Source organism: Cinclus cinclus, chromosome 6 (assembly GCF_963662255.1).
Source record: "Cinclus cinclus chromosome 6, bCinCin1.1, whole genome shotgun sequence".
NCBI lineage: Eukaryota > Metazoa > Chordata > Aves > Passeriformes > Cinclidae > Cinclus > Cinclus cinclus.
This window is the reverse complement of record NC_085051.1, coordinates 26,585,799-26,611,902: the sequence shown is the minus strand read 5'-3', so window position 1 is coordinate 26,611,902 and position 26,104 is coordinate 26,585,799. Positions and strand designations below refer to the sequence as shown.

The following is a 26,104-nucleotide window of genomic DNA, read 5'->3' as shown; positions in this document are numbered from 1 at the left end:
TTCACCATGCAGAGAAAGCTTAATTCAGTCATCAATAAATTAATCCTTGTTGCCCAAGGGAAAAATATCAGGATACTACAAGAGCAGTTACAAAATATGAGCACTGTCATGTGTAGACTGGAGTGTGGTTGTCTCTCTTTCCAAGGGCTTCTTCCCACATGCTGTTCATCTTGGCAAGTGAATGACATAATTAGGAAGTACTCTGGTTTGTCCTTGGGATGAATGGTGCTAGCTCCTTGGAAGTCTCCAGTGTGTTCTTGATGGAGGTGGCCGCTGGCTCTGGTGTTACGCGTACAGCGTGAGCTGCAGCCACTGAAAGAAGAGTTGATGGAAGAGTTGTTGGTGTCCTCCCACAAACTGTGTGAAGACACCACCATCTCTAGCTGGAAGGCAACTGCTTGCTGTCACTTAGCATGGAGTGACAGTGGGGAATTTTCTTGAGTACCTTTCTCCTACTTCTCCTTCCCTTTCAAAAAGTGAAGAGTGTTTTTAATGGTCTCTCTAACATTTTAAAAGGGTCTCTCATGGTTTGAAGTTGAAGCTTTTTAATTCTTCTTAATAAGATTTTTAATAAGTAAAGACCTATGCTAAGCCCCATTATCATTTAATACCATATCATTGTGTTTGATCTAAATTGCCTCAAAAAAATTCTCGGAAGTCTTTTGATGGACTTTAAAGATGATATTAGGAGGCCACAACCATGCTCTTCAGCACCAGCTGGAGTCTTACAGAGCAGCTATTGCTGTCAGTTCATGGATGTTTTCTGTGTAAAATTGGTAGCAAAATTTTAGGAAGTTTTGGAGTTTCTTACCAATTGGGTCACAATTTTGGATGAACTCTGTTATTAGAGTTCTCCCTTGAAAACATGTACAGTGATTAATACAATTAAAACTTTGTATTGTGACATTGTGATAGACATACTCCCATAAAGCAGTTTACCTCCAGGACATTGAGCTTAATGATGCCATCTCCATCTTTGTCAAAGGCATGGAACGCCCCTAAAGTAAAGGAAACAAAAATACAGGGAGTAGATTAGGTTACTGTGTGAGTAAAGATGATTCCCAGACAGGAAATCAAATGGTGTTCCCATTGTGAAATGCCAACTGGTGCAGGTCTTTACTTGTGGGGTCAGCAAGTGTTTCTGGTGCATTTTTCCTTAGTTAATTCAAGGAGAGACACAGTGGTTTCTTTTGTGTTTGTACGAGACAACTTGTCAACTTAGGTTCCCTAAGCACATATCTGTAATAATTAGTACCCTACATAGGCAGTAGTGCTGTGAACAAACTTTGCCGTGAGTACGATGGGGCTCTGAGCGATCTGGTGGGGTGCAAGGTGTCCCTGCCCACAGCAGGAGGGCTGGAACCAGATCATCCTTAAGGTTCTTTTCAAGCCAAGCGGTTCCACGGCTCCGTGGCTGTGTTTGGGGCAGGAGAGGAGGCAGTGCCCAGCCTGCAGCTCCCCTCCCTGCAGTGCCGTGCAGCCGGGGCAGCCACTCACGGAACATGGCGTCCAGGCGCACGAAGCAGCAGATGAAGCTGTCAAAGTCGATGTTCATGTTCTTGTCGGCGTAGCGCATGGTGATGATGTCGTAGAGCTGGTTGTTCAGCCGAAACCCTGCAGGGAAGCACAAAAGGGGCACAGCTGGGCCTCGGGCGGGGAAAGCGCTGCTCCATGAGGGAAACCCTCCCCTGGCCCAGCCTCGGGCAGGCTCAGGCTGGAAGTCCTGCTGCAAGTGCTAAGCAAAATGAAGTAAAGCTACAAGGAGCTTCAATGTGTCCAGGTGCCTTCCTAAACCAGGAGCAATGTTTTGAAGTTATGATTTGAGGGGGCCCTTAGCACGCAAGTTACCTCAGGCTGTGAGTGAGGAGAGCGACAGCCCCAGAGGGCCTGCTGAGAGCAGATCAGCTAAAACTGGGACACAAGTGCTATAAAAACACAAACAGTGGTCAGAAAATAGACTCCTTGGTGTGGTGGGACTGAACTTCGGCACTGAATGCTGCAGCATTCATTCTGCTCTGTCACAGCTCGGGTACAGCTGTTTGTTGGCTAAACACAAGGTCATGCACAGCTCATGTGCTCTAAGACTGAAATGTTCTTAGTTCTAAAATCAGGGCAGGAGGTATTGGAATATTTTCTCTTTTTACAGTGACAATTTTCCAGATGAGAACAGAAACCCAGAAAGTAAAAATTACCTCTATTTCTACCACAGCAGGAGTCTAAATCTAGGTGTAGTTTTGTCTTTGGCAAAAGATTACAGAATCAATGAGGTTTTGTGAAGTACAAGGTAGCTATTTGTTTCTGTTCCTTGATATGCCAAAATATTACTGAAGACAAAATGACTGAAATCATCCTGTCTAGGTTTACAGTGATATTACAGATTTTCTGATCAAAGAAGGTGGTCTTGCTCCCTTAGAAACCTGGTAAAGACATTTGTGAGGGGATGCCTGCTCCCCAGGGGAAGAAGCACACTGGTGTGTCTGAGAGAAGCAAAATAAGTCCAAAGTCTCTCTTTTCAGAATTAATTTCATTAACTGCAAGTTTTGCAAAAATACTTTTTTCTCATTGTGCAGGTAGAAGAGACTGAACTCACAGTGGCTCAGTACTGGAAAAACATTAACATGACTCAAGAAATGTCCACCCGGTTGCTTGTGATACAAACTTGAACATGGACCCGGTCCATCCTGGTTTCAGTGCCTGTGCACTTAGGTTGAAGGTTTTCCACTGTTCTTTGTTACTTACACAGATGTATAGAATCCACAGTTTAAATGAGAGTAAATGTCTTCAGCACTCCCTGGTCTCCCTGAACAGCAGGACCCTGAGTAGGAGATCCTTAAAGACAGCAAAGCATCACTTATTGCATTAAAGAGGAGCTGAAGAGATCTATTTGGCTGGCAAGACATACAAGGCTTGCCATTTGGATATTTGAGAAGCTCTGTCACGGGAAAAAAATATTTTATAACTTCTCTAGGATCTGTCCTTAAAAGGCACCATTGTGTTCAGTGGTCTCACCGTATGAAGTAGCAAAACAAAACAAGGTTTCTTCAGCTGTTGGACACTGCACAGGGGAAGTACCTGCATCATTGACAGCATTTCTCATCTCATAGCTGTTAATAGTTCCTGAATGATCTGTGTCATAACGCTTGAAAATTTTCTGAAAAAAAGAAAAAAAAAAAAACCACCACACAATAGTAATAAAAACTTCTACTTCTCTTGAGTGTACCCACTGAGTGGATACAGGATCTGTGCCTCAGGCAGCTGGAGGCTTTGCCAGGTGCCTTATATTGCCACTGCTGGGCAGTCTGGGTTGTTGTTAGCACAGAGTTCTTCTCAGCTGCAAATTAAAATAATTTAGATCTAATCTCTGGGAACCAAAAAAGCTCTCCCCTTGTGACTCTCCTTGTTCGCCTTGAGTTTATGCTGGTAACCCTCCCTCTCGATTGCCCTAGTTAAACTATTACTGAGGCCTGATTGTAGTTCCTATCATTCTCCTCCTTCAGTTTGTATGCCTCTGTGCTATTTGCATGGGGTATGGCTGTACATGAGAGATTCAGGCTATTTGCTTAGGCTGTGAAGTAGGATGAGGAGAGGCATTTCATTTTCAAAGTTAATTCACAATTATTTTTTAGCCTTTCTTTTTGATGGAGTGTTTGTGGATGTTTTCCTGTAGAGCATTTGCACTGCAGAAGCTGTGAAGAAGAGCTGTGAAGACACCAGCAATACCTGCCAGCTTTTAATCTTGTCCCAGAGATGTCGAAATTCATCAAAGTTTATCTTCCCTGAGCCATCTGTCTGTGATGCAAGCATTCAGGTAAAAAGCCCACAATATTTTTAGGATAAAATTAAGTCTGCAACTACTGGTGAAGGAATGAATGTGAAACTGTGTTGGGGATCTGCTCAGCATTAAGAGGTGACTCGGCTGTGCAGTAAAATATTTGTAAGCATTTTGGTTATTGTGCATAGCATAGTGCTTCAGGAGTGTGAAGCACTACTTGTACTTTGTATAGAAGCAAACTTCTGGTACAGGACACAGCTTTAACTCTGGAACTATTCTAAAAGTGCATGAGTGGGATGTTTTAGTGCACTCTTCTGAAATACCTCCAAATGTGAAGCTCACCCAATGCTTTTTAAAACAACTGAGCTTTACTCTAGAGTGAAGCTCTTTCCACCTTGCTTAAAGTGAATTGAGAAATAAACAAAATGTTGACTAAAGCTCTTCTCAAAATTGTGTTTAGGCTCCAACCATTGTGGTTATGGGTTGTAGTTACACTTTTGTTCTGGTTATGTTTGAATGCACTTACATTCTCTCAAAATTGTGTTATGTCAAACTGGAAAATTGAGGGTGGTTGTGGCAGAGGTAACCATGTGGCATCCTGTAGTGTGTTTTATTGCACTTGTTCCAGACAAGTTCTGCCTGCACTGCTACCTGAGCATACAGTAGAAAATGTGATACATTATCAACTTAAAGAAAGAAATACAGTAAATTTATTGGCAAGAACTATAGTTATGTTGAGTTTGTTTTAAATATAATAATAAAAAATGTATGGTTTAGTACATAATGTGGCCAGTCTGATACCTAAAGAAGAGTGTCATACAGACTGATTTATTCTGTAGCTTTCTTTTTGGGGATATTTTTCTCTACCAATTATGCTAATGTTGAGATGACTGGAATTCAGATGTGTGAAACCAGGAGTGCTCTTTTAATCTGATTACAGACTACACCTACTTTGCTGTTTTGTTTTCCTGACTTACTGAGTTGTGCATGTGTGTGTGGTGGTGAGAAATAGTGAACTCGAGTAGTTTCAAGCACTCCCTTTTCAGAAAAGGATACATCCATTAAAGCAATCATGCTGCGGCAGGATTCCAACTCAAACCCTTCTGACCTTAGGTCCTTATCTGAAATAAATGATCCCAGGTGAATACAAATCATGCAAATCAGCAAGTGATTTTCCTCTCGGGTGTAGCTCTAATCAATGTAAAAGCCAAATCTACTTCCTTCATTCAGTAAGAAATGAGCGGTAGAGAAATCTGAAAAGACTCTAAGTAATGCTACTGTCTATGAATTAGATGTTACTTTTCTTGACTTGTATACAATAAAAGACTCTGGAAAACTCTAAACTAATGTCTAGGTTACTAAGCAAGTCCAGGGTCTGCAGGCTAAAGTTTGCTAAACAGGAAGAAAGGTCTGCCTCTCCACTAGAAATTATTTTAAAGCCATTTACAGACTGCAAGAATTGCATTATTGTCCCGTGTGGTAATTCCAATGAACACATCTGCTTATTTCTAGATTATCAGTATTAACAATCTATAGAGATAATCTCTCTGGTGAATTCAGCTTGTTAAAGTCTCAGATGCAATGTCTATGGAAATGTTACTAGGAAATTTCTGAGTATGAAAACATCAATAATTTTTAGAGTGCAACCTGCGGTGGGGAGTTATGCTCTGTTACAGATTTCTTTGTCCAAGGTTAGTAAAAACATGTTCAAACTTACGTTTTTTTACAACATTATTGAGAACATTCCTAAGTTCCTCAGCATTGATCTCCATGTCCTGATGGAAAGGTGGTGAGAATATAATCGGTTACAGCATTCTTTATGAAATACAATTTTATGGATGGATATGCTAAAAGTATGAAGTCTTGGGTCACTTTTCAGTAAGGCATATGCATGTTTCAAACCAGAGGGCATTCCACTTGAAGTGACCATTAGTCCAACTCCATCTTGAGGCTGCACTACAAGGTAGACCTGAAGTTACCATACAGTGCTCATTAAACTACAACTAGAAGAATGATTGTCCATTTCAAGCCAGCGTATATATTACACAGCAAAATCAGAATATTCCTGCATCCCCTTTGCAGCCACTTGATTTATGCAGTTCTTTGATCTGTTTTTATCTTTAACTTCCCTTGTTAAGCATGTACCAGAGGGCACTGCATTTCTAACTTGTTTATACTTGCTGTGCAAAACAACATCTTGTAGGAGAGATAGAAGAAAAAGGCTGAATTTAGATAAGACTCCCTCAGACACAGTGGGAATAGCTTATACATACATATGAGGATAGATGTATACTTAATGGGGATTTTATATTTTATTTTATTTATTTTATCTTGAAATTGCAAAGAGAATTTGGTGGGAAAATTTAGTATTAAGTATTTTGAATCTATGGAGTAGTTGATTTAGGAGCTGTTGTGGCCAGGCTGCTTTGAGGGCAGAGAACAGGGATCGACTGCATACTCACATCTCCTGCAATCTGTCGGAAAATATTCCTGAATTGTTTTTGCTCTTCACTCTCCTCATAAGCTTTTGTTGAGGAATGCTGAAAAGAGACAAGCAAAGAAGAGATACATCCTGAGCCCAGTGGAGAAGAGAGGGCCTGGATGGTTCAGTTGCCCTTGTGTGAGGGATCATAGTGAATCTGGGGGTCTTTGGAGGATTGAGTTGTCCTCTCACTCCCCATGTTTTTGTTAGTTCTGTTCCTTAAAATGGTCAAGCATTTAAGCTCATCCCATTGTTCTCTTTTCTGTTTGAAGGAGCCTAAATAATTACCTCCACTGGCAGTTATCTTCTAACTTTTTGTTCTAAAATATTGCAAAAGAGAAGACTTAAGCAGAAGCAGCATATCAGACAATCAAAGAATTGTTTTGGTTGAAAGGGACCTTAAAGACTATCTTGTTCAAGCCCCCCTGCCATGGGCAGGGACACAGTATCTGCCTCACAGCTGCCCTGTAGGCTATAAATGACCATGTGAGAACTCTTTATGGTGTGGGGGGCCCCTTGCTGAAGACAAATAGCATATGAGACAGAGGAAAACAAGGAACATGAAACTTTCTCAGACACATGGAAAATGCAATGCTGAACTCTGAAGCTGATACTAAAAAGGGAAATGAAAGGTGTAGGTAAAAAAGTGAATTTCTTGTTTTGGTACTTGTTTTCCTTCCTAAATTTCCTGTCTAAATGCAGAGAAAAATTTAGATTGGGTCTCACTTCATCACCTGCATGCTCCAGTAGTCATGCAGCAGAACAGCACCCTCCCTCTAAGCAGATGCTCCAGCCATGCCTCCAGATGCCACGAGCCTGAATGTGGGATCTGGCTGTTAGATATATTGTGTCTCACTCATCTGTAGGAAGAAACTCTGAATTTGCTACTCTGTTTTCCTCTTCTCTGGTAGTGAGGGAAAACAGGGGGAATGCTGGAGCTCCTGGGTTTACCTGTCCTTTATCCTCTGACCAACAGGGACTATGATAGAAGTGTGTAGTTTGTAACAGGAGAGGCTGTGGTCGTTGCCAGGAGCTTCTGCAGCCCCTCGGGTGCAGTTTGCCCTCTGTAAAGCAGTACTGCCTCAGAAGGCCAAGTGAGAGTGAGTTGAATGTGGGGAAGGAATCTCTCACAGCTGGGATTCTTCTATGAGAGAGCAACCGGGAGATGTTTTCAAGCAACTAAATCCTTCTGCAGAGTAGTTAAATAACTGAAGGGACAGTCTCTCTGTGCTCATGCTCATTAGCTCCACATAAACCAGTGCAAGTCATGCTAAGATTTGATGAGAAGCTGTTTAGTATCTCAGGACACCTCTTTGCCCTATTCCTGTGCTATCCTCAGCCACTCTTTTGTAGTAGCCAGACCAAGCCTTATTTCCCCCTCTGCCATTTGCTGCAGAAACCTTTTTCTCATCTGCTTGGGTTTTTTCACCATCTTTGCCAGCATTTTCATCTGCTGTCAGCTCCTTATTGCTGTTCGCTCTGTCAGAAACGAAGATGATAGGCTAGAAGAAGAAGAGAGTAAAAGAGAAATGGAAATTACACAAGAAATAGCGGAAAGAAAAATATTTGGTTACAAGCATTCCGTGGATAATGCATGCAACAACAACTCCTGCTCTTCAAAGTATAATAAGAGAAGCCATTTCTTGGAATGAAAGAAAAGAAAGGATTTTTTTTTAAAGGTGGAAATTTTTCTGCTATTATTGCTCTTCTTATGCTAAAAAAAGCTGCAAAAGTCTTTTTGCAAAATAGTGCAACTTCTGGGTTCTAGCTGTCCTTGTCAGAAAGACAGTAACTGAATGTATTTGGTTTGTTGTGGTTTCTATTCAGGGTTTCTATGTGGGGTTTTTGTTTTGTTTTGTTTTGTTTATTGTTTTTTTGGTGGGGTTTTCCCCCTGTTTTTAAGTAAAATAAGCCTCCCAGATTCTCATCACTTAAACTGATGAGCTTCCTTCCTCAATGAAGGACAATAGCACTGAAAACAAACCAAATGTGAATTGTACACAGAAAAGGAGTTATTTGTGTAGGAGCTTGTTAGTTATGTGAAGCATATGTTCTTTCTCTGTATTGATTCTTGAAGCACTCAGCTATAAGCAGTCTTGTGCAATTGTTCTGGTTTGGTGCATTTAAAACAAAGAAAAAACTGATACATGATGTGAATGTATTACTCTAGAGTATTAATTACACTTGGTCTGCCTTGGAATTAAAATATCTGATTACATTTTCAAAGTCCAAAATGTGTTGCGCTGAATCAAAAATAGAATCCTGAACTTTGGTGAGCAGGAACTTCAGGAAAGGGGAGTGGCTGCTGCACTAGGCAATGGAAAGCAAGTGTGAGGGCACATGTCTGGAGAAGGGGTGCTTTCCACTATCAAGGGGTGTCAGGTTGTCTGTGAAGGGGGCAGGAAGGAAGAACAGTTGAGCAACCCGGAGGACTGAGCTGATAAATCTGAATAGTTTGTTACCATTTCGCCACTCCTTTTAGTGAGAGGGGTATATGATGCTAATGCTATTTCATTAGAATCTAATGTAGGAAGACAAAATCTTTGCTGCATGCAAATGGCCTTGCATCCAGTACCCTTCATTAACTAGGTCGGTTTCCAACACAGAGAAGATATAATATCAAGGAACTCTGCCCCTGCTCATGCATTGCACATGCTCTTTGCCTTGCTGGCACTTAGCACATTGCACAGGTACCTACCTTGCCCTTTTTCTTCTGTGTGAAGAGACAAAATTAAAAAGCACTTGGTCAGATTATGCAGAGCTGATGGCAACCTTTTATTTTTTTATTTTTCCCTTTCTTGTGTTTATTTTTCCAGTTACTATACTCACAAAAAATTTCCCATTTCCTATATTTATACAGCTTTCAAATCACTAAAAATGAGGGAACATGCACCCATCAAGAAATGGCATAGTGAAGAAAACACACTGCAAAAACCAAAGCAAACCTCTGTTCCATCTCATCTGGAGCTTTGTCTGCTTGAAAAAAATCACTTTAGCTCCGAGTATTCCTTTTCTTTTCCCAAACCTGCCAGTGCAGTGGAGATTGAACTTCTATGCACATAAATCAATGATATCTAAAGTGAAGATTTAATTCCCTCATATCTGGACAGTTATTTTTCACTATGACAGTAAACAAAAGGGGAACATTTATGGCCAAGGTTTAATGGAGGTCAATTCTGTGCAACAGCATTTCCTCTGATTATTTTTTTTAAGACTAATTGTACTATTAACTCTAGTACATTCCCACGAAGATGTGTAAAACCCCAGGGTGAAGAGTCAGAGCCAGAGTGCTATTAGGATCCCTTTTAGGAAAGCAGGTACTTCAAAGAAAGGTATTTTTTTCTTTTTTAGATGAGATGCCAATCTCACAAAGAAAGTATCTCAGGGTGCAGAGCTAGGCTAGGCCTCCCTTGGTAAATGGATAATCTCCATTGATGGAGGCAAAGACAATGCCAGGACCAGATTTCAAATCTGCAAAAGCGTTTTGGTCTGAATCAAGTTCAGAAAGTAGTGTATATAAAACAAGTGTCAACAGAACTATCTTGATGAGAAAAAATATGAGAATTTGTGATAAAGGTGCTGTCGGGTAGCTGCAAATGGTTTCCTGCTGTAGGTTTCCCTAGGTATCATCTTCCTCTTCTCTCTACCCCTATACACAAAAGAGGACCAGGACAGTACTTACCAATGGACGCTCTGCCTCAATCATGTTTTCAACTTCCCTAAGTAGAAAGCAGAAAATAAATACATCAGGAAAGTAACTGTTCCCAAAGTTGCTTGTTTCTTTTTTTAAGCAGCCACTTGAACTTTCCAAGCAACCAGTGGTGTGGACTGGCTTCCAGCATTACAGCTGCAGGCTCTAGGAGTAGTTTTTTCCCAGTTTGGATATTCCCAGAACATCCCAAGTACCATTTCCAGAACAGCTGCCACCTAGCTTACCCCTGTAAAGAGACTTGATAACAGTGAACTGGAAGTAAAACAGGAGTTCTTTGGCTTTAGTAAATGGCTAATGGTTTGTTTGCAAAGGATATCCTGCAAGCAGTAAGCTTCTCCAAAGACAATTCAAAGCAGGTTCTTGTTAGTCTGTAAAGTAAGTTTGTGAAAATGAGTTTACAGCTTGGAGTTTCTAATGAGGTTAAGAAAATAAAAAGCGGGGTGTAGCAAACTGGTAACATGACTTCAGGAGAGTAGTGAAGTCACTCCATCTATGTGGCCACATAAATGTCTCTGCAACTTACTCTGAAAGACTTCTTTTCTCTGAGAAGACCCTGAGGATGAATTCTCCCTCCTGGTGGGGGTCATATGTCGATGGGATGATGACGTACTCGCTGGGAGGTAACCGGAAGCGCTCAGAGATTTCTCGCATGTTTATGTAGGTCTTACTTCTGGCTTTGGAGGCATTGTAGAGGAAAAAATCCTTCTGCAAGTGGTGCTTAGTACCATGCATCTGTAGAACAAATGAGCCAATTTGTCTTCAAGGAAGTCTTGCCCATTGCCTAGGTGGGTGACCATGCGGGCAGCGCACGGCTGGGACAGAAAACGCCCATGAAACAGCAGGTTAGCAGGCAGGGAGCTGAGGAGTAGTGGTAGCTGGTGGCAGGTACAGAATCTGTCACCTTTAAGTTGCAACTGACGGAGTTTGGTTTGCTTCTCCAGGGCCCACCTGCAGATTGTGTGGCTGACTGCTGTGCAGGCATTTGTATCTGACTCTTTTGGTAGATGCTGAGTTATGTGTAACCGAAGCTCAGCCACTTTCCTTGGAGGGTGTACGGCAAGGAACAGTGTAAGCAAACTCCTACATGCAGAGTGGTAAAGTGAAGGTGCTTTCAATGGAAATGTGTCCTTATCTAGAAAAAAACATGAGTTCTGTATCTGCTAAACAAATGTGACAAACATTGCATTAGCTCAAATATGAAAATTAAGCCAAGAATTGTGGGCTAAGAACACTTGCAGGCTGTTTTTTGCAGAAACAACCATCTGTAAGATAGTTGGCAAAAACAACATTCAGACTGTCAACCTCATGCTTTCCAGTTAACAGCCTTCAGGTGAGCTTGTTAGCAAAACTTGTGATGCCAATGATTCGGCTAATGTCAGGTTCAGAAAAAATGTAATCTGTGTACTTTTAATAAGCTTTCTTCAATGTCTGAAAATACCATTGATTTTCTAAACAAATTCTAAGACTACAGAGAGAACTGTGACTGTGGAGTGTAGGCCATTTGTATTATTTTTAGGAGGAAATGCAAGTGCTTAGGGTGGCTCTGCATGGAGGCTAAGTCCTCAGAGGCACTGCTTCCTGGATCTCTGACCAACTGTGCAAGTGATGGCCAGGCCACCACAGAAGAGAAAAGAAGTACGGAGGAGAAGTCCAAGTGAATATGGGGTACTAGTGACAAGGAATTCAAAATTACTCACAAAATGTTGCTAATAAACACTTAAAGCAAAAAGGTTAGCAGTTCTGCTGCTGTTAACATCCCTGAAAACAAACTTGATCGGGCAGTCTCCTGCTGACTTACTGACAGGCACTACAGTAACACTAGCTGTGGGTATACACCAAGATGTCAATCTGGCTCCGTTCTGCGCATACCTCTTTGGGCACCTTAGGGAGAAACACAGAGAAGAAACAGTCAGAGCTGCAAGGGGAGCCTGCATGTTTATAGGTCATACAGAAGGGCATTCACCTAGAGTGCTGGGGACACAGTAATTGAAATGTCCCTAGTTAGATAAGCACTTTCCCTTTTCCTTTCTAGGTTTCTTGGCATCTACATGAAAGAAGCTTAAATCTGAAGCAAATTGATTTGTACAAGGGACTTAGTAAATTGCTTTTTTCATCTACTCAATAGCATGGATAGAGGTTAATTGCTACTTATGAGTCTTGGATGTCTGTTTCCTTTTTCACACTCTTCTGCCAATTAAATGCTTATCCTTGGAAAGGACAAAAGACAGATTGAAGAATATATGGGAAAGAATATACTAAAATCTGGCATTAGGTCACCATAAAAGCCTAAAAAGTAATAGATGGGTAAACCCTGACATTACTATGGTACGAGCAGTAAGAAAGACTTGAATTTCCTTCCTCTCTTTCAGATTTTCTGACTTCTTTGCAAAGCAAAAATTGCAATTGCTATAATCAGCCTGAATGATTCAGTGACTCTCTTGATAAATGCATACTGTCAGGATTTGCAACCACAATGCAAAGAGCAAAATCTAGAGCCGTTACCTCGTAGATGGCAAAGCCAATGGTGTACAGGTTGGCTCCCAGCTTGCGCTCTTTCCTCCTATTTTTCTGCATCAGTGCGACAAGGAAGCTGCAGATAACCTCTTCATCCTCAGGATCATCATCTTCCTCCAGGAGCTTCAAGCGATACTGGGGATTGGTCCAAAATGTATCTGTGAAGTCCCACCAGCAACCCAAAGAAAACATGTAAAGCTTCAGTCTTCTAATGATACTCATGATCAGAGAACTTTTAAGTTCCCTGCCTATGGCTTATGAGGGAAAGGTTAAAATTGGGCTAAGACATATATGGGGTTTTTAATATATATTATGGCTGATAGTTCTAATAACTGCATAGCAAATGAGGATATATGGAGAACTGTCATCTGATAAACTTCTGAAGTCCCTAAACCTATTGCTAATCCACAAAAGTTAATTTCCCATGTGAAATCTAACTGTTAGGGTGAAATTCATCCCTTTTACTTGGGGCACTGTGAAGTATTTGAACAATGATTTATCTTTGCCAGGGCTGCCTTTTGGGCTTACAATGTTCTGTTACAGCATGGTGACAGAAGATTTCCAGCTACCAATCACATGCCTTGTCTGCTGAGGAAACAAGGCTTTTCCTATGGCTGAGCACTAACCAGGCTGTGGTATGACCTAGCCTTTGGGCTCTCACCTAGTTCCCATCAGAGGCTGTATCTCTCAAGACCCTTTGCTCACCTGGATAATTGCGGCAACCTCCAGCTGAGCAGCCTCTCACCCAGCGTCCTTCATTGATTGACACAGTCCAGGTCTGGAATTTATCCACTTCAAGAGTATCAGGTGTGAGGTTACAGATCTCAAGCTTCGTGAAGTGCCTCATGAAATCTTGAAATGAAATCCTGGAGGAATTGAGGGGAAATTGAACACAAATGCATTTACAGGGTTGGCAGTTGTCTGAAAGACCCTGGGAAGGTGGAGGTTGGTGACCAGCAGCACAGTCAGTACTAGGACAAGTTTGCAGTGGGAGTGCCATGTTTTCCAAATGCTTTTGGTCTGCTGGTTGGTCAATTACCACAGGTACAGCTCCAAACTCAGGGCAACTGAGCTGAGAGGATGGTATGTAGGAAGGGTGATGGAGAGCTTGTGGACATGTAGCATAATTAGAAAGACTGTGCTGATGGCACTGAATAATCCCTGGTGGGAGAATGAGAAGATCACAGAGCAGGACTTATTGGGAATATGGAGGGGAGCAGAGATCATTGCAATGCTTTTAGCAGATTTATAGTAGTGCAATGTAATTCATTTTTGCTGTGATTGCGTATTTCCTACAGAAGCACTGGCTTTTGACTGATGCTCTCACCAGAACTCCCCATCCTCCACGACCTTGTGCTGCAGGCGGATTTTCTCTGCTTCATTAACAGAGTCCCACACCTCTGACCTTCAAAGGAGTAAACAGGTTAGCTTAGGATTTGCAATACAATTTTCATTAAAGTTTCCACATTTTAGCCTCATAGAGTGAAAAATCAAAAGTCATCTGTCTACCTCCACATAATTTTTCCTTTGTAAGCCTTGCAACTATTTGTTCTCAAGGCCATCCTCTTCTCCACATGCCCAAAGAAAAGAAGAAATTGTCCTGCTTCTCTCTGCCTTCCTCTTAGAATTATTCTCAGCAGCTCTCAAACATCTGCTGAACTGTGTTAATTTTACTTAGCTTGAAGAAAAAGGTGTTTGCATGTTATCATTGCTGGTGTACCTATTGCAATTCCTTTAAGGAAAACACTGACATTTTGCTTCATTCAGTTTTTTCATGACTCAAAAGATTTTTTTACTGTCACATCTTATTTTGAAAATGGACAGTAAAATGAGATTTAATGCATCATTAGACTGAGCTCTGTCTTAATTTCCATTTATTAAAGCCTTTCTTAACATCTTATTAGGTACTCTTTTCTTTTTTACAGCTTCAGCTAAGCACTCAATCAACTTCAAAATTACAATATAAAGACAATTCAGATACCTCATCACTGAATATTAGGATAACGTGAAAGCTGCGTAAAGGCAAATAAAGCTGCGATTTCTTTTTCAAATCATGTGAAGCTCTGTTTTACTCACTTGTCACTCCAGGCTCCATTCCATTCCACCTGGCCCCAAGGGTTTCTCAGCCTTACCAGACGTATTTTTTCCCCTTTAAATACTGTCTAATTGAAAAAAAGAATGTAATAAGAATAGATTGAGAGCAGGTTCAAAAGCAAATGTTCTTCTTGTCACCACACCCTTCAGTGATGGTGTTTTTCTGGGTCATACCCCAGCCTGATCTTGGGGTGACTGTGGGAACGTTCTAAGACCAGGAGGTGGCTGCCTATGGCCCTCTTTGCCCAAGTGGGCCTTTCCCCAGAGAGCTAAAACTTGGATAGGTTTCTTTGCCCACAAGATTTTTACGTATTCGAATATAATTTTGTTTCCTTAGCTCACAATCGGTTTTGCTTTTCACGCCTCTCACGGCGTTGCTGCTGTGCCAGTGGCGGCTGCAGCTGCGCGCAGCTGGAGGGGAGCGGGGCACCTACCTCTTCCACGGCCGTCACGGAATAGGCGTGGCCTTTGACCAGCCCGCAGGACATCCGAGTCTCGTACTGCATCGGCACTATGGTCTGTTAGACACAGAGAAAACCCGTGGGGCTCGCACAAAGCTCAGCTGCCTGCTCGAGGGCAGGTGCTGCCACACGGGGTTTCCGGAGGGAGGGTGACACGTTCAGGTGACAGGAATCTTTGCCTTGTTCTCCGCTTTGTGTTTGTCAAGGTGGACAAGCTAAGCACCCATAGAATTAATGCTGATGGTTAGAAAGGAGTGAAGTATATATTAAAAAATGGGGAAAGTTGATAATATCAATTGCAAAGGACATTTTCTGGTTTCTTTTCCCCTTTTTTGTATGCTATTGCTTTTTGCGCTTGGAACATGGCAGGATATAGCATGCTTAATCAAATAATTAGCTTTTTATGTTAGAAGGACTATTCAGTCTTTTCCAGGATAGTATGTTCTCGTATAGCTCAGTAAGGTTATTACACACAAACTGGTTAAACACCAGAGCAAATCAACACCTAGAAGACTTTCATCCTTCCACGTGGCTGCTATCTTATCACAATGACATTTAAGCACCCTATTCAATACACTGTTCCTGCTAACAGACAATGTTTTATTGCATCTAACTTTCAGGAAGGGCATAACCATGTTGCTCAGGTGTAAATACTTTTGCTGTCTTAGCCATCCTCTTTTAGTGTGTCTGATGGACTTTCACTCGTTGATCTGGAACTGGGAGGAAGATGGCAGATGCACACATCCTGCTGTACTTGTATGAGAGATCTCCAATATCAGTGAGAGGGACAGACCCTGCCACGTGCATGTGGATCACAAGAAAAACCTCCCCTCCTTCTTTGTGTCTGTTGCTGAGAGATGCCTGCAAGGTCCTGTCAGTAACTGCCACCCCTTTTTGACACATCTGATGGCATGAAAAAGGCAGGGCTGGATCCTGGCAGAGAATTAGTAAGGTCACACAGAAATGCTCTCAGCTTTTACTGGGAGGATCTCATTCAAATATTTCCTGAATGTTGCAATTGTTTTCCATTATTTCACTTCAGCACCTATTTGGTTTCTTCTCCCCGATTCTGTTTTCATACTATAACCTTAAACCTATTTCCTTTTTTCTTCATTTCTATTCATGTTGATGCCATCATTACTTGTCAGACCCCTTTTCTCTTCCTTCTGTTTAAGAACATTAACTCCTGGTGCCCTGGACAACTTTTCAAAGTGCAGACTTGGGAAGTGTTTCAACAGTCTCTTTTCATCAAGAGTCCTGATTTTTTTCCTGGTGATGGCTCAGGAATATGCATTAACCAGCAGCACAACAGCTGCTGGGGAAACAAGTACAGAAAGGGTTTTGCAATCTTCTTATAGTAGACAGTCACTGAGAGGAAATTCTCTCCCCAGACATGGGTGGTTTTGGCAGCCATGCTTGCAAAACAAGATAGTCATATGGGTCTTTCCCAAAGAATTACACCATTTCAGTCTTTTAGGAAGAACCAAATTTTGATGTCAGAAGAGATCAGCTATTTCAGCTGCAAATGGAGAAGAAAGTTTGCAGAACCAAAAGTTTTGAGTGATGTAATTGTGGAGGATTTTTCTTAGGTGGTTTTTCTTTTTGTTTTTCTCCCACCATTCCCCACACCCCTGTAAACCCCCTGATGTAATTTCATTGTCATGGAAACGCAGCTCCCTAAAGGGTAAGGTATGACAGCTGCCTGACACAGAGAAGGCAGCAAAGTCTCCCTCTACAGATTTGAAAGCTTCTAAGTTGTCCAGTATGGGATTTTTTCTCAGAGTGTTTACCATCCCTTTTTTTATTTTGCTGATACTTAGGATATGCTGGACTTACTTTGTATTTCATCATGCATATAAAACTCAACATGTTTTTTCTTTTCCTTGTTAGGCATTTTTAATGAGGACTTTGTTGGCAGTAATCAAAAAAGAGCGTCCCTAGAGCAGACTCTCCTCCATTAATGGGGAGAGAGTACTCTGTCTCAAGAAAAGTTCATGAAGAGTTTTTTTTTGCCTGGAGCGAGAACTATGCAGAGCTTGCTTTTTCTTTCTTTGACATTCTATGCACACTCAGGATCTTATTCTATTCTAGTATTTTAAATTTTTTGTTCTCTCCACCCTATTCAAGCAAGAGACTTGATAAAATCCACTAATAAATTTCTTGTTCTGCAAATTTTAATCCTGTGACACAAGCCAACAGCCCTTTAAAGCCTCAGTATCAGCGAAGTATCTAGTATCAGTCACTGTGCTGGAAAGCACTGAAGTCTTTTAATGCACTCATCAAACAGCATCCATAAGAACATTTTGTTAGTGTTATCCTGTGAAACCTAATAAGGATTTAAAAGCATCTGTTTCTCTAACTGTTTGTAGATAAAAGCATTCTGAAGTCAACTGCTTAGGAGACATACCCAGGCTGGCCTCTCCTCCATCCCCTGGTAGTCTACAGTGGGCTGACTCATCTGTGCATTTTCTTGATTCTTCACCATGCGAGCAATCAGCTCCCCAATATCAGTCCGAGGAGCGGATCCGTAGCAAAAGCCTAGGTCATCCTGGCACAGAGAATGGGAGAAAAGGATCATGCAGGAAGATGAGTGGTAAAAGATAGCCTAGATTACTTTTTCCTCATTATGTTCATACTTATCTACAGTGGTCAATAATGTTGCTTGTTTTCCCACCTATACTGAAATATTGTATTCCCTAAAGTATTAATTTTTTATCTTTTAATTTTACCACAGTAAGTGAAGACAGTCTGAGGCCATGTTGACAACAAAAGCTAATTTGCAGGTTAACACCTTAGACAATAAGATTTGTGTCTTAGAGTTGCAGCATCCTCCTACTAACCTCATTACACTGGGTTAGGGTCTTGAGGGGGAAAGGGTGCTTTCCACCTCCATGTTCTGTTTCTCTGTATTTCCCTTTTGGTACTCACTGTTTGCTAGTGGCTGGTCTCTAGGGGGGATTAATCCATCCCCATGAAATGGATATTTTCTATATGGCCTAAACCAAGCAGTTCCAAAGGTGGTATATATTTGGTTACAAATGGAGAGGCCCCTCTCCTCTGCCACTTTTTATCTGCAAAGTTCATATGGACTCACATCAATGGAACTAGCCATGAGGGATCCTCTGTCAATGGCATGTTTCATGATTTTATAGATATCTTTAGGGGCATCCTTTATCTCGTAGAACTCTGTGACTCCTCCGGTAAAGTCCTCCATGGCTTCGGTGGTGTTCCCTCCCTTCAAAGCTTCATATGACCCGTGGAGTCTTGAAAAGAGAAAAGAAAAAGGTTATTTTACAAAGGTATGGATACCTACCTATATATTTATATCCATCTTGTGTGTGTATAACTATAGCTATGTTAACACACATACTAAAAACCCACAAACCATCTGTCTGGTTGGTAACTCCCAAGTTAAAAGTTCTAAAACATTCCACCTGCACACATAGAAACAAAGAGAAAGATATGCTGAAAATAAAATGTAGATTTCTGAACGAGTAGCAAAACTTCCTAGAAAATACACTTTAACCCATCCCCAGCTCCAAGGCATGGGGAAAGGCATTGCTGCATTCAGGTATATTCTCTGTGTGCTTCTCCATGCTGTATGCAGTGGTCAAGCACCGCCCCAGGGAGAGCCTTGCTGGGGAGCCCAGCACAGCTCTGCAGTTTGCTTTACTTTGCATAGGCCTTTTCCAGGAGGGCGCTCCAGAACTCGTTGCGCTGGGAGGATTTGGTAAAGACCAGCTGGTTGTTGTAGGTGGGTAAGCAGTCATCGATGACGACATCCACCCAGTCTCCATAGCGCCAGAACTGCTCAAAGGCAAACAGAAAAAGAAAAACAAAAACCAAACTGGATTGACTTGTTGCAGAGAGGGGAAGCCTGACTGAAAAGTCAGGCTGAGCGAGGAGAAATGTAGAAATCAGCTGCTTTGTAATGTGGCCAGAACTGATGGCTACTGTGAATTCCCCTGGGCAAAACCGTTCCTTAAGAGAACCAAAGGAAATGTGGAAAGCAGTCAATCTTTCCCGAATAAGAAGTTCTTTGATAATTTGTTTTGACAGCACAGCTGTTTGGGGGCCTAAAAATAGCTGCTCTTGCCAAGTGCACGCCTGTCTGTGCTGAATGTAGTGCTGCATCTGAGCAGTGAGGCAGGACCAGGCACCTGTTGTTACTCCTTACACCCAGGACACTGCAATCTGCAAATGCTTCCTTGGTGGGTTAATGCTCCTTAATTGCATTTATTGGCTGGCCCTTCTGTGACTGCCCTGATGGAAGCGTTTGGGGTGAGGCAATTCAATCCCTTTTCCTCCCTGCTGTCACTCCAAAGGGTGGAGAAAGAGGGAAGAGCATGCCAGGAGCTGAGCCTTGGGTGAATGCATATGCTTACCGCTAGACGGAGTGACTCACCTGGAAGTGAAAGATGCCGGCATAGTTTTGTATAAAGGACTGGTCATGAGGTATGACTCTACTGAGTAGTTTTTTATTTAGTGTCAGGCAAGCAATGGCAGCCAGAAACCAGCAGTTACCTGTAAATGAGCAGAAGCAGCAGACAAAATGGAGAGAGCAACTAGAATCAAAGGGAAAACCTAAGATACTGCGAAGTGTCATGTTAATTCTCAGTACAGCATGATTATCCACGTGTTCTGCAGTGCTTTAGCACTCTTTATCTATTTGTGCTCTAGAAATGCACATGGGCATTGTTTGTGGCTGGGTACACACAGGCTAAACAGATGATATTCCCTGTACTTTAGAAAAAGCCTAAAACCTGATGAGCACTGTTACCTGCATTAAGAATTCCCCGTGTCATGTGAAACTTTCACTAAAAGTTCTTGCCTAGATTGCTACTAAGCAGATGTCAACAATTTGCTAGAGTGAAGAAATCACTGAGACAGAGGATTTCAGATATCACCTTGGAAACAAAAGAAAATTAAGTGAAAGCTAAACCATGATGCAGAGTTTTAAAAGTGCAGAGTTGAAGTAAGAATTTCATACCTAATTCTCCTTGGCAGATATCTGTTCTATTGGCTCCACCAATAATAAACCGTGGATTTTCACAGATTTCCTGCAAAACAGAAACGGATGAGCAGAAAAAGTGTGTGTTAAGATACCTGTTCAGCACACAAGTAAAGGCAGTTTTAGAGCATTCTCCTATAGGATAGCTTGTGGTATCAAAACCTCTCTCACAGTTTTCCTCTGCAAAGTTTCACTATGAAAATGTTCTGGAATATGGATGTTCCAGACTTCACTCAGAATTTTCCCTGTGCTTCTACAGGGTCTAATATTGAACCTGGGGTGCTCCCTCTGTACTGTAATGTGAAAACACACTGAAATGAGAGGAATTGGGGAAAATATGTTTTCTGCACAGTAATGAAGAAACCAGAACATTGGAGGAGACAGGAGAGTAAGTAGATGAAAAAAACATTTAGGGGACCAGACTAATTTATTTCAAAATGATTGTATGTCAAATTTGCAGTAATTGGCATGCTGAGGCATTAAAAGGGTTGAAGAATGCATTTCACTGGGAATGAACCCCAGCATCACTCCTTCTTAAGATTAAAGGATCAGATGTTTCATTACCAGAATAATCAGTTGCTGGTTAAGAGATTTTATTCTTTACCTCACACTGCAGTATTTAATTGGCAATGATGCATTTAAAAATGTGTACAGATATAATCTGTCTCTGAGAACAGGAAGGTCTTTTGTCCTGCACATTGCACAATGTATTGGGTTTGTCTGTATTTATACTAGAACAGAATGGGTACAAGATGCTGTACAGGCATAAATAATTAAGACATTTCTGCAGGGAGGGAAGGCAAAATTCAGCAAGTGAGGTGGGACAACAGCCCTTTTCTATAATGGACAAAGACTGTACTGTAGAGGAAAACCAAGGAAAGACAGCTATAACCTGTCCTACAGAGTAAAAAAAAATGTCCCTGCTTTATCCCATCTGTCATACTCAAATAGTTGCTATGGAGAAGAGTAAGAAGACACAATTTCGATGCATCTCTTATGAGGGTCAGGAAAGAAAGATATTGCAACCCAAGGAGCACTCTCCTGGGCAGCTGCAAACTGGGAAGAAAACAAAGTGTAGAGCAAGAGCCCAATCTGTTGAAAGATGATGGGACTAGAGTGGGAAGGAGACCAAACAATTGACAATTATTTGTGTGGCAGCACACACAGGAAACTGTTACTACCTCTGTAGTCTAAAGCTCTTTACTCATATCGTCAGGGTAGCCCTGGACTTTCCCAGACTCATGTTTCAGGTCTAGTAGTTTCTCTTGGCTAAAACCCATTTTTTTTTCTCCATCACAGTTATCAGAAGAGTTGCTTTGATGTAAGTATTTGGATTAAGCATACAGCCAGACAGAGAGACCAACTTCTGCCACCCTCCCTACCACCAACCCCTGCAGGCACTTTATTTTCCTCGAGGGAAGTAATGTAGGGATTGTCCTGTTATTTTGGGCTTTGGTCAGCTGTTGGAGTCCAGTTCTGTCAAAGCAGATGTTTGAGATGCCTTCATGCTTTTCTCCACTCACTTGCTTTGTTGAAAATATTCTTCCTCACATTGCTGTGGAGCTCTTCTGAAAACTAGTCTGAGATGCCAGGTTTTTGGTTTGTTTGTTTTCCAACTCCATTATTGTATTCTAGCTTGATCTTGCTCTTATTGTAACTAGCTTTGAAATCCAGTAAGATGTGTTTTAGTTGAAAGTAGTCAGGTGCCACCTTACCTGGGTGTTTACAAATATTAAATGTACAGCAGTGTTTTACTCAGAGCCATTTATTGCATCTTCGGGTCATTTGTTTTGTAGGATGCTTGGTAAATGAATGCAAAGGAGAGAATCATGCAATTGTCATATAGCCTGGTTTAGCTATGACAGAAATGCTTTTCTTGCATTTCTTTATGAGGCCAAGTGTGTATAGCACACTGTGGATATGATTTTAATTTGTATTTCCCTAGTTCATCTCCACCTCTCTAGTTGTGCTGAGTACAGCTGAAGTTGCATAGAAAGGTATCATGATCTTCAAAGGCTGAAGTACTCAGTCAGCAGAGTGAGACCACCTTGTGTCCAAGATGCAGGGGGCAGGTCTGTCCTTCCTGTCATCCTGGCTGGGCAAGGAACTGCTCTTCATCTCCTAGGTCAAGTTATCACACAGAATCCCAACAGGCTGCACTTCACTGAGGCAATGATTCATCTTTTGAAAGTGCCTCCTCTGATCTGAGTGCCTCAGACTGCCTTGCTACTATCCAAAGACCTTTCTGTTGCATTGGGTTGATCCAGTTCAGACTGTAATTTCATTACAATGAGTAAGTTACAGCAAGGAAAACAGAGAATCCCAGGAAAAACCTAGTAGTGGTGCATGCTGCTTTCTGGGAAGAGATTACTTATGAGTCAGTTGGAAGAGAGCACTGGAAAATGCAAAGGCAGCATGCAACTAAAAATGGCGTTTGACCTTAGTTACATTTTCATTACCTTTTCTTCTGTATCAGGAAGAAATCTGCCAGTCAGCTTATCCTGCTGCACAAAAAACCCACATTCATTCATTTAAAATCAGCCATTAATAAACTATGGCATTCTAACTAAATTCACTAAACAGATCCTATCAAACAGAGGAAGGATCTTTTTCAGCCTAAGACAATTTACAGCCTCATTGTCTCTTGTTCTCTCATGGTCTAGACCATGCTTTTATTTAAATGGCTGTGCTGCACACTTCAAGGCACAGCTCAGTGTTAGATACCAAAGTGGTTTTAGAGCTTCTGAGCTGGATTATCTTCATCTGAAAGTTCTGTCTTGGTGGAACTGCCATCTTTGCTTTGTGGTACAACCTGCACAGGCCTACATTTTGTGATTATTAAATGCAAACAGCTTCAGGTGTGTGCAGTAGATGATTTGATGAATTTTCATTCCAAGCAAAATCCAATAGTTTGTTGACTTGATTTTATTTATATTCATTATGAAAAGAAAGCCTCTCCTGGTGATTTTCTGGCTATGGAGAGGATCACCATAGCAAAGCCATTGAATTTGGTGGTTAATGCTGTGATTTGGCTGTGAGCAAGGGGAATGACAATGGTGCATTTGAAAGCACAGTGTCACAGTAGAGCCTTCCTATCAATATCCTGATGTCATTAGATCCAAACAGGAGTGCAGAACCTCTTAATACTCTGCATTATAACACAGAATTTTTCTCAGCTCTCAAAGATCAGTGGCTTCATCCTTGCTCTGAGCTGTGAGAAATTCCCATGGGTGGCATAGTTGTGAGAAGTACAGCCAGTCAATGAGCTGGATATAACCTGTTGTTATAAACAGCTCTTTGGGCTTCTGTTACCTGCTGTGGGCAAGTGAATAATTTAATATTTTGCATTAACTGAGGGGGATTTAATTTTCCTTCTGCGGTATCTAAACCATCGTCCTGCATACTCTGAACAGAAACACTGGAGGGAAGGATCCTGCAGTCTTTACTCAGGGAAACTTTCAGGGCTCTCACTTGGCTTTTGTCTGCATTGAGTATTAGGAGGTCTTCTCTGTGCATTCATATCGTGGCATGGCAGTCACTAGCTGGGTAGAATTACAAAGGCCTTTCTGCTGCCCCCATGCCAGGGCTGCCAGCTGCCCTGCAGGGCACCTGTCCTTCTGTGGGTAAGGGGCAAGGCCAATCCTCATGCATTTGCTGTCCTTGCAGCAGCAGAGGACAAGAATTTTGGGAGGTGGCAGAGAAGGACCTGACCTCTGGATAGAGGGGCTTTGATACAAATTGATGAGGTGACATGACTAAGGGGACTCGGGAAGCCAGAGAGTCAGGAATAGATTGCGTATTTCCCAGCCCTCTGTTTTAAGTGGGATCATAAAGCACATGGCTCACTTGTTTATTTGCTGTGTCTGGAGGTATGTGGCACACAAAATGCCACAGAGAAAGGATCCAGACTGATCAGCATTAGGGTATTCTCTCAGGACTTCTGAACTGTGAGGTTTTGTGTTTTTTTTCTTTTAGAGTACATTATCTAGTTTTTTTCAACTATTCACCTGAATTTCAAAGTGATTAAAATTACCACTTTAAAAGATAGTTTCTTTCTTTTGGGGGGAAAAAAAGCCATTGCAATTTAACCAGAACAGAAGGTGTCCATATCTTTACAGACCATAACAAAACACTGTGCAATTGAGTATATGTTCAATGTTCTTCAATGATTGCTTTAACCTTAGCAAAATACTCTTTAGCCCAGTATACATATTTATTTGACTTCATAAATTCTTGGCTTGTGTCAAAAAATCCCAAAACAGATAGCTTTGGGTTTGAAGTTTATGTTGTATTTTAAGTCTTACATGGTCCCCAGCCTGTGGCTGCTACACGAATAGTAAGACCAAACTTAGATATTAATGAGTGACTTAAAGAATAAAGACCTTGGTAAGAACCTTTCCAATAATAATTGCTGGATCCGTGCCTGCACACTTATATAAGACACATCTGAGGTTACAATGTGCATTTCTTTTGTTTTGATGCTTTCTAATATGACACTTGCAGCCTGTCTGCTGTGGGGTGCTGGCACCCGCCCACTGTACTGCTGTACAGGTTCTCTCTGTAGAAAGAGGGGAAATCCCATCCTTTTACATGTTCTGACTTGGGGCTGCATTTTAGTCATTCACACACTTTTCCAGAGGCTGATGCAGCCGTGGTGGTGATGATGAAGGAATGACAAGGCACAAGTGCACAGGGCACAGCGGATGGAGGACTCATTTAGATCTGTCCACATTGCTCAAGTTGTTGTTGTGACAGAAGCACGTGGCCTTCCTCCAGGTCTGTAAGAGCCACCCACAAGAGCTCGTGGTCTTCTGCTATTCAGTTACACTCCTGTGGCCAATTTTTATTTATCACCACTGACTTTGCCACTGAAGCACAGATTTGGGCGCAGGGGAAGCATGGTAAATTTATAAAAGAGGTGGCCAAAAACTGCCAGAGAGAAGGAACTGTGGAGGCTCCTCAGAACAGCACCCCCACTGTCAGACAGGGGATGGCAGGAGCCAAGGCACTGTCCCAGCAGCTGCCTTGCTGCAGGGGAGCAGCTGCCCAGCAGATAGGACAGGGAAAAAGTGTAACTCCTCCTGAAGTAGGAGGGAGAATCAAATAGGAACTGAGGTATTAGTCCTCTGCCAGTGAGAGAGATGGAGGAAAAAAAGATGAAAAAGAAGAGGAAGGCTGCCTGAGGAATACCCACAAAATAAGAAAATGGATGGGATTACTAGACAAGAATGGGTCTTCATAGTGCTTAGAATACCTACATTCATAGTAAGTGGGATAAGCAATGCAGGGAACAACTGACTAAAATAATGCTTTAGACCATAACCTGTCCTTTTATTTTCACACATGAGAAAAATGGCAGAATACCAAAATAAAGGTTTAAGTGAAACAAGGTAGCGTTAAAAAAATTAAGCCTCAGCAAACCCAGTAACTTGTTGCAGAATGAGGAGAGGTTTTCTTTGGTACTTTCACACGAGAAAATCCCAGGCAAACCATGCAAGAAGAAAATTAAATTCCCCATATCTCTTTCTAAATATTTAATTCATTCTCTGTTATTGTTGTTGTTTCATTCTGTTTTATTGCATTTTAGTCATTATATATGTATCCTTTGCCTTTCACAGCCCTAGCTAGTTATCTCCCAGGAGAGCTCTAAGAAAATATATTTCCATTTTATTCCACCCTCCTCTCCATCACAAAATTTCTGCAAAAATGTAAGCTCAGGGTGTATACTTCACTTTACAGAAAAAGGCAATCAACAAACGTTACTTACACGTGGTCTTTTCCATTCGAACTTGACGGGGCTTTTCTGGCTGTAGAAAAGGGATGACTCATTTGGTGGGAAATCAGGATCTTCATAGAGAATGTTTTTCTCCAGGCACTTCTTGTGAAGCTCTTCATAGGTCTTCTCCTTTACACTGATAATGGGCTGATTGCGACTTATAATGGCAGAATAAATCCCCCCTGTGCCCCCTCCTGCCCCCTCCGTAGTGCCAATAGTGGCGCTGGGGACTGACCCAGCAGCTGTTTGCCGGGCCACGGTTGCATTTATGGCGGTCGGCAT

The 26,104-nt window shown here is 41.7% G+C and overlaps 1 protein-coding gene across 3 annotated transcripts; it reads right to left on the bottom strand.

The window, feature by feature from the left end:
* Positions 1-285: 285 nt before the first annotated feature.
* Positions 286-26,104, bottom strand: CAPN3 (calpain 3). 3 transcript variants are annotated; one of them, XM_062494930.1, is made up of 24 exons: positions 25,814-26,104; positions 20,026-20,095; positions 19,441-19,559; positions 18,709-18,842; positions 18,130-18,298; positions 17,443-17,583; positions 15,009-15,092; positions 14,557-14,642; positions 13,808-13,885; positions 13,186-13,346; positions 12,469-12,638; positions 11,836-11,847; positions 10,490-10,698; positions 9,928-9,973; positions 8,953-8,967; positions 7,655-7,756; positions 6,235-6,312; positions 5,490-5,547; positions 4,829-4,893; positions 3,721-3,789; positions 3,073-3,151; positions 1,498-1,614; positions 940-998; positions 286-312 (listed from the first exon to the last, which is right to left on the bottom strand). In XM_062494930.1, the coding sequence occupies exons 1-24, from the start codon at positions 26,102-26,104 to the stop codon at positions 286-288; spliced, it is 2,439 nt and encodes an 812-aa protein (XP_062350914.1). The 3 variants fall into 3 exon arrangements, with proteins under 3 accessions (XP_062350914.1, XP_062350915.1, XP_062350916.1); XM_062494931.1 differs by having other exon boundaries at positions 9,937-9,973; XM_062494932.1 differs by lacking the exons at positions 7,655-7,756; positions 8,953-8,967; positions 17,443-17,583 and having other exon boundaries at positions 9,937-9,973; positions 14,557-14,638; positions 15,005-15,092.

Bases quoted from the DNA above. Each gene is read 5' to 3' on its own strand.
- CAPN3 (XM_062494930.1), bottom strand. From the start codon at position 26,104: ATGCCGACCGCCATAAATGCAACCGTGGCCCGGCAAACAGCTGCTGGG. The intron at 15,093-17,442 runs GTATGTCTCCTA...TGTGTCTAACAG, and splicing joins TGGAGGAGAGGCCAGCCTGG to ACCATAGTGCCGATGCAGTA. The intron at 999-1,497 runs GTGAGTGGCTGC...CCTTTACTTTAG, and splicing joins GCGCCTGGACGCCATGTTCC to GGGCGTTCCATGCCTTTGAC.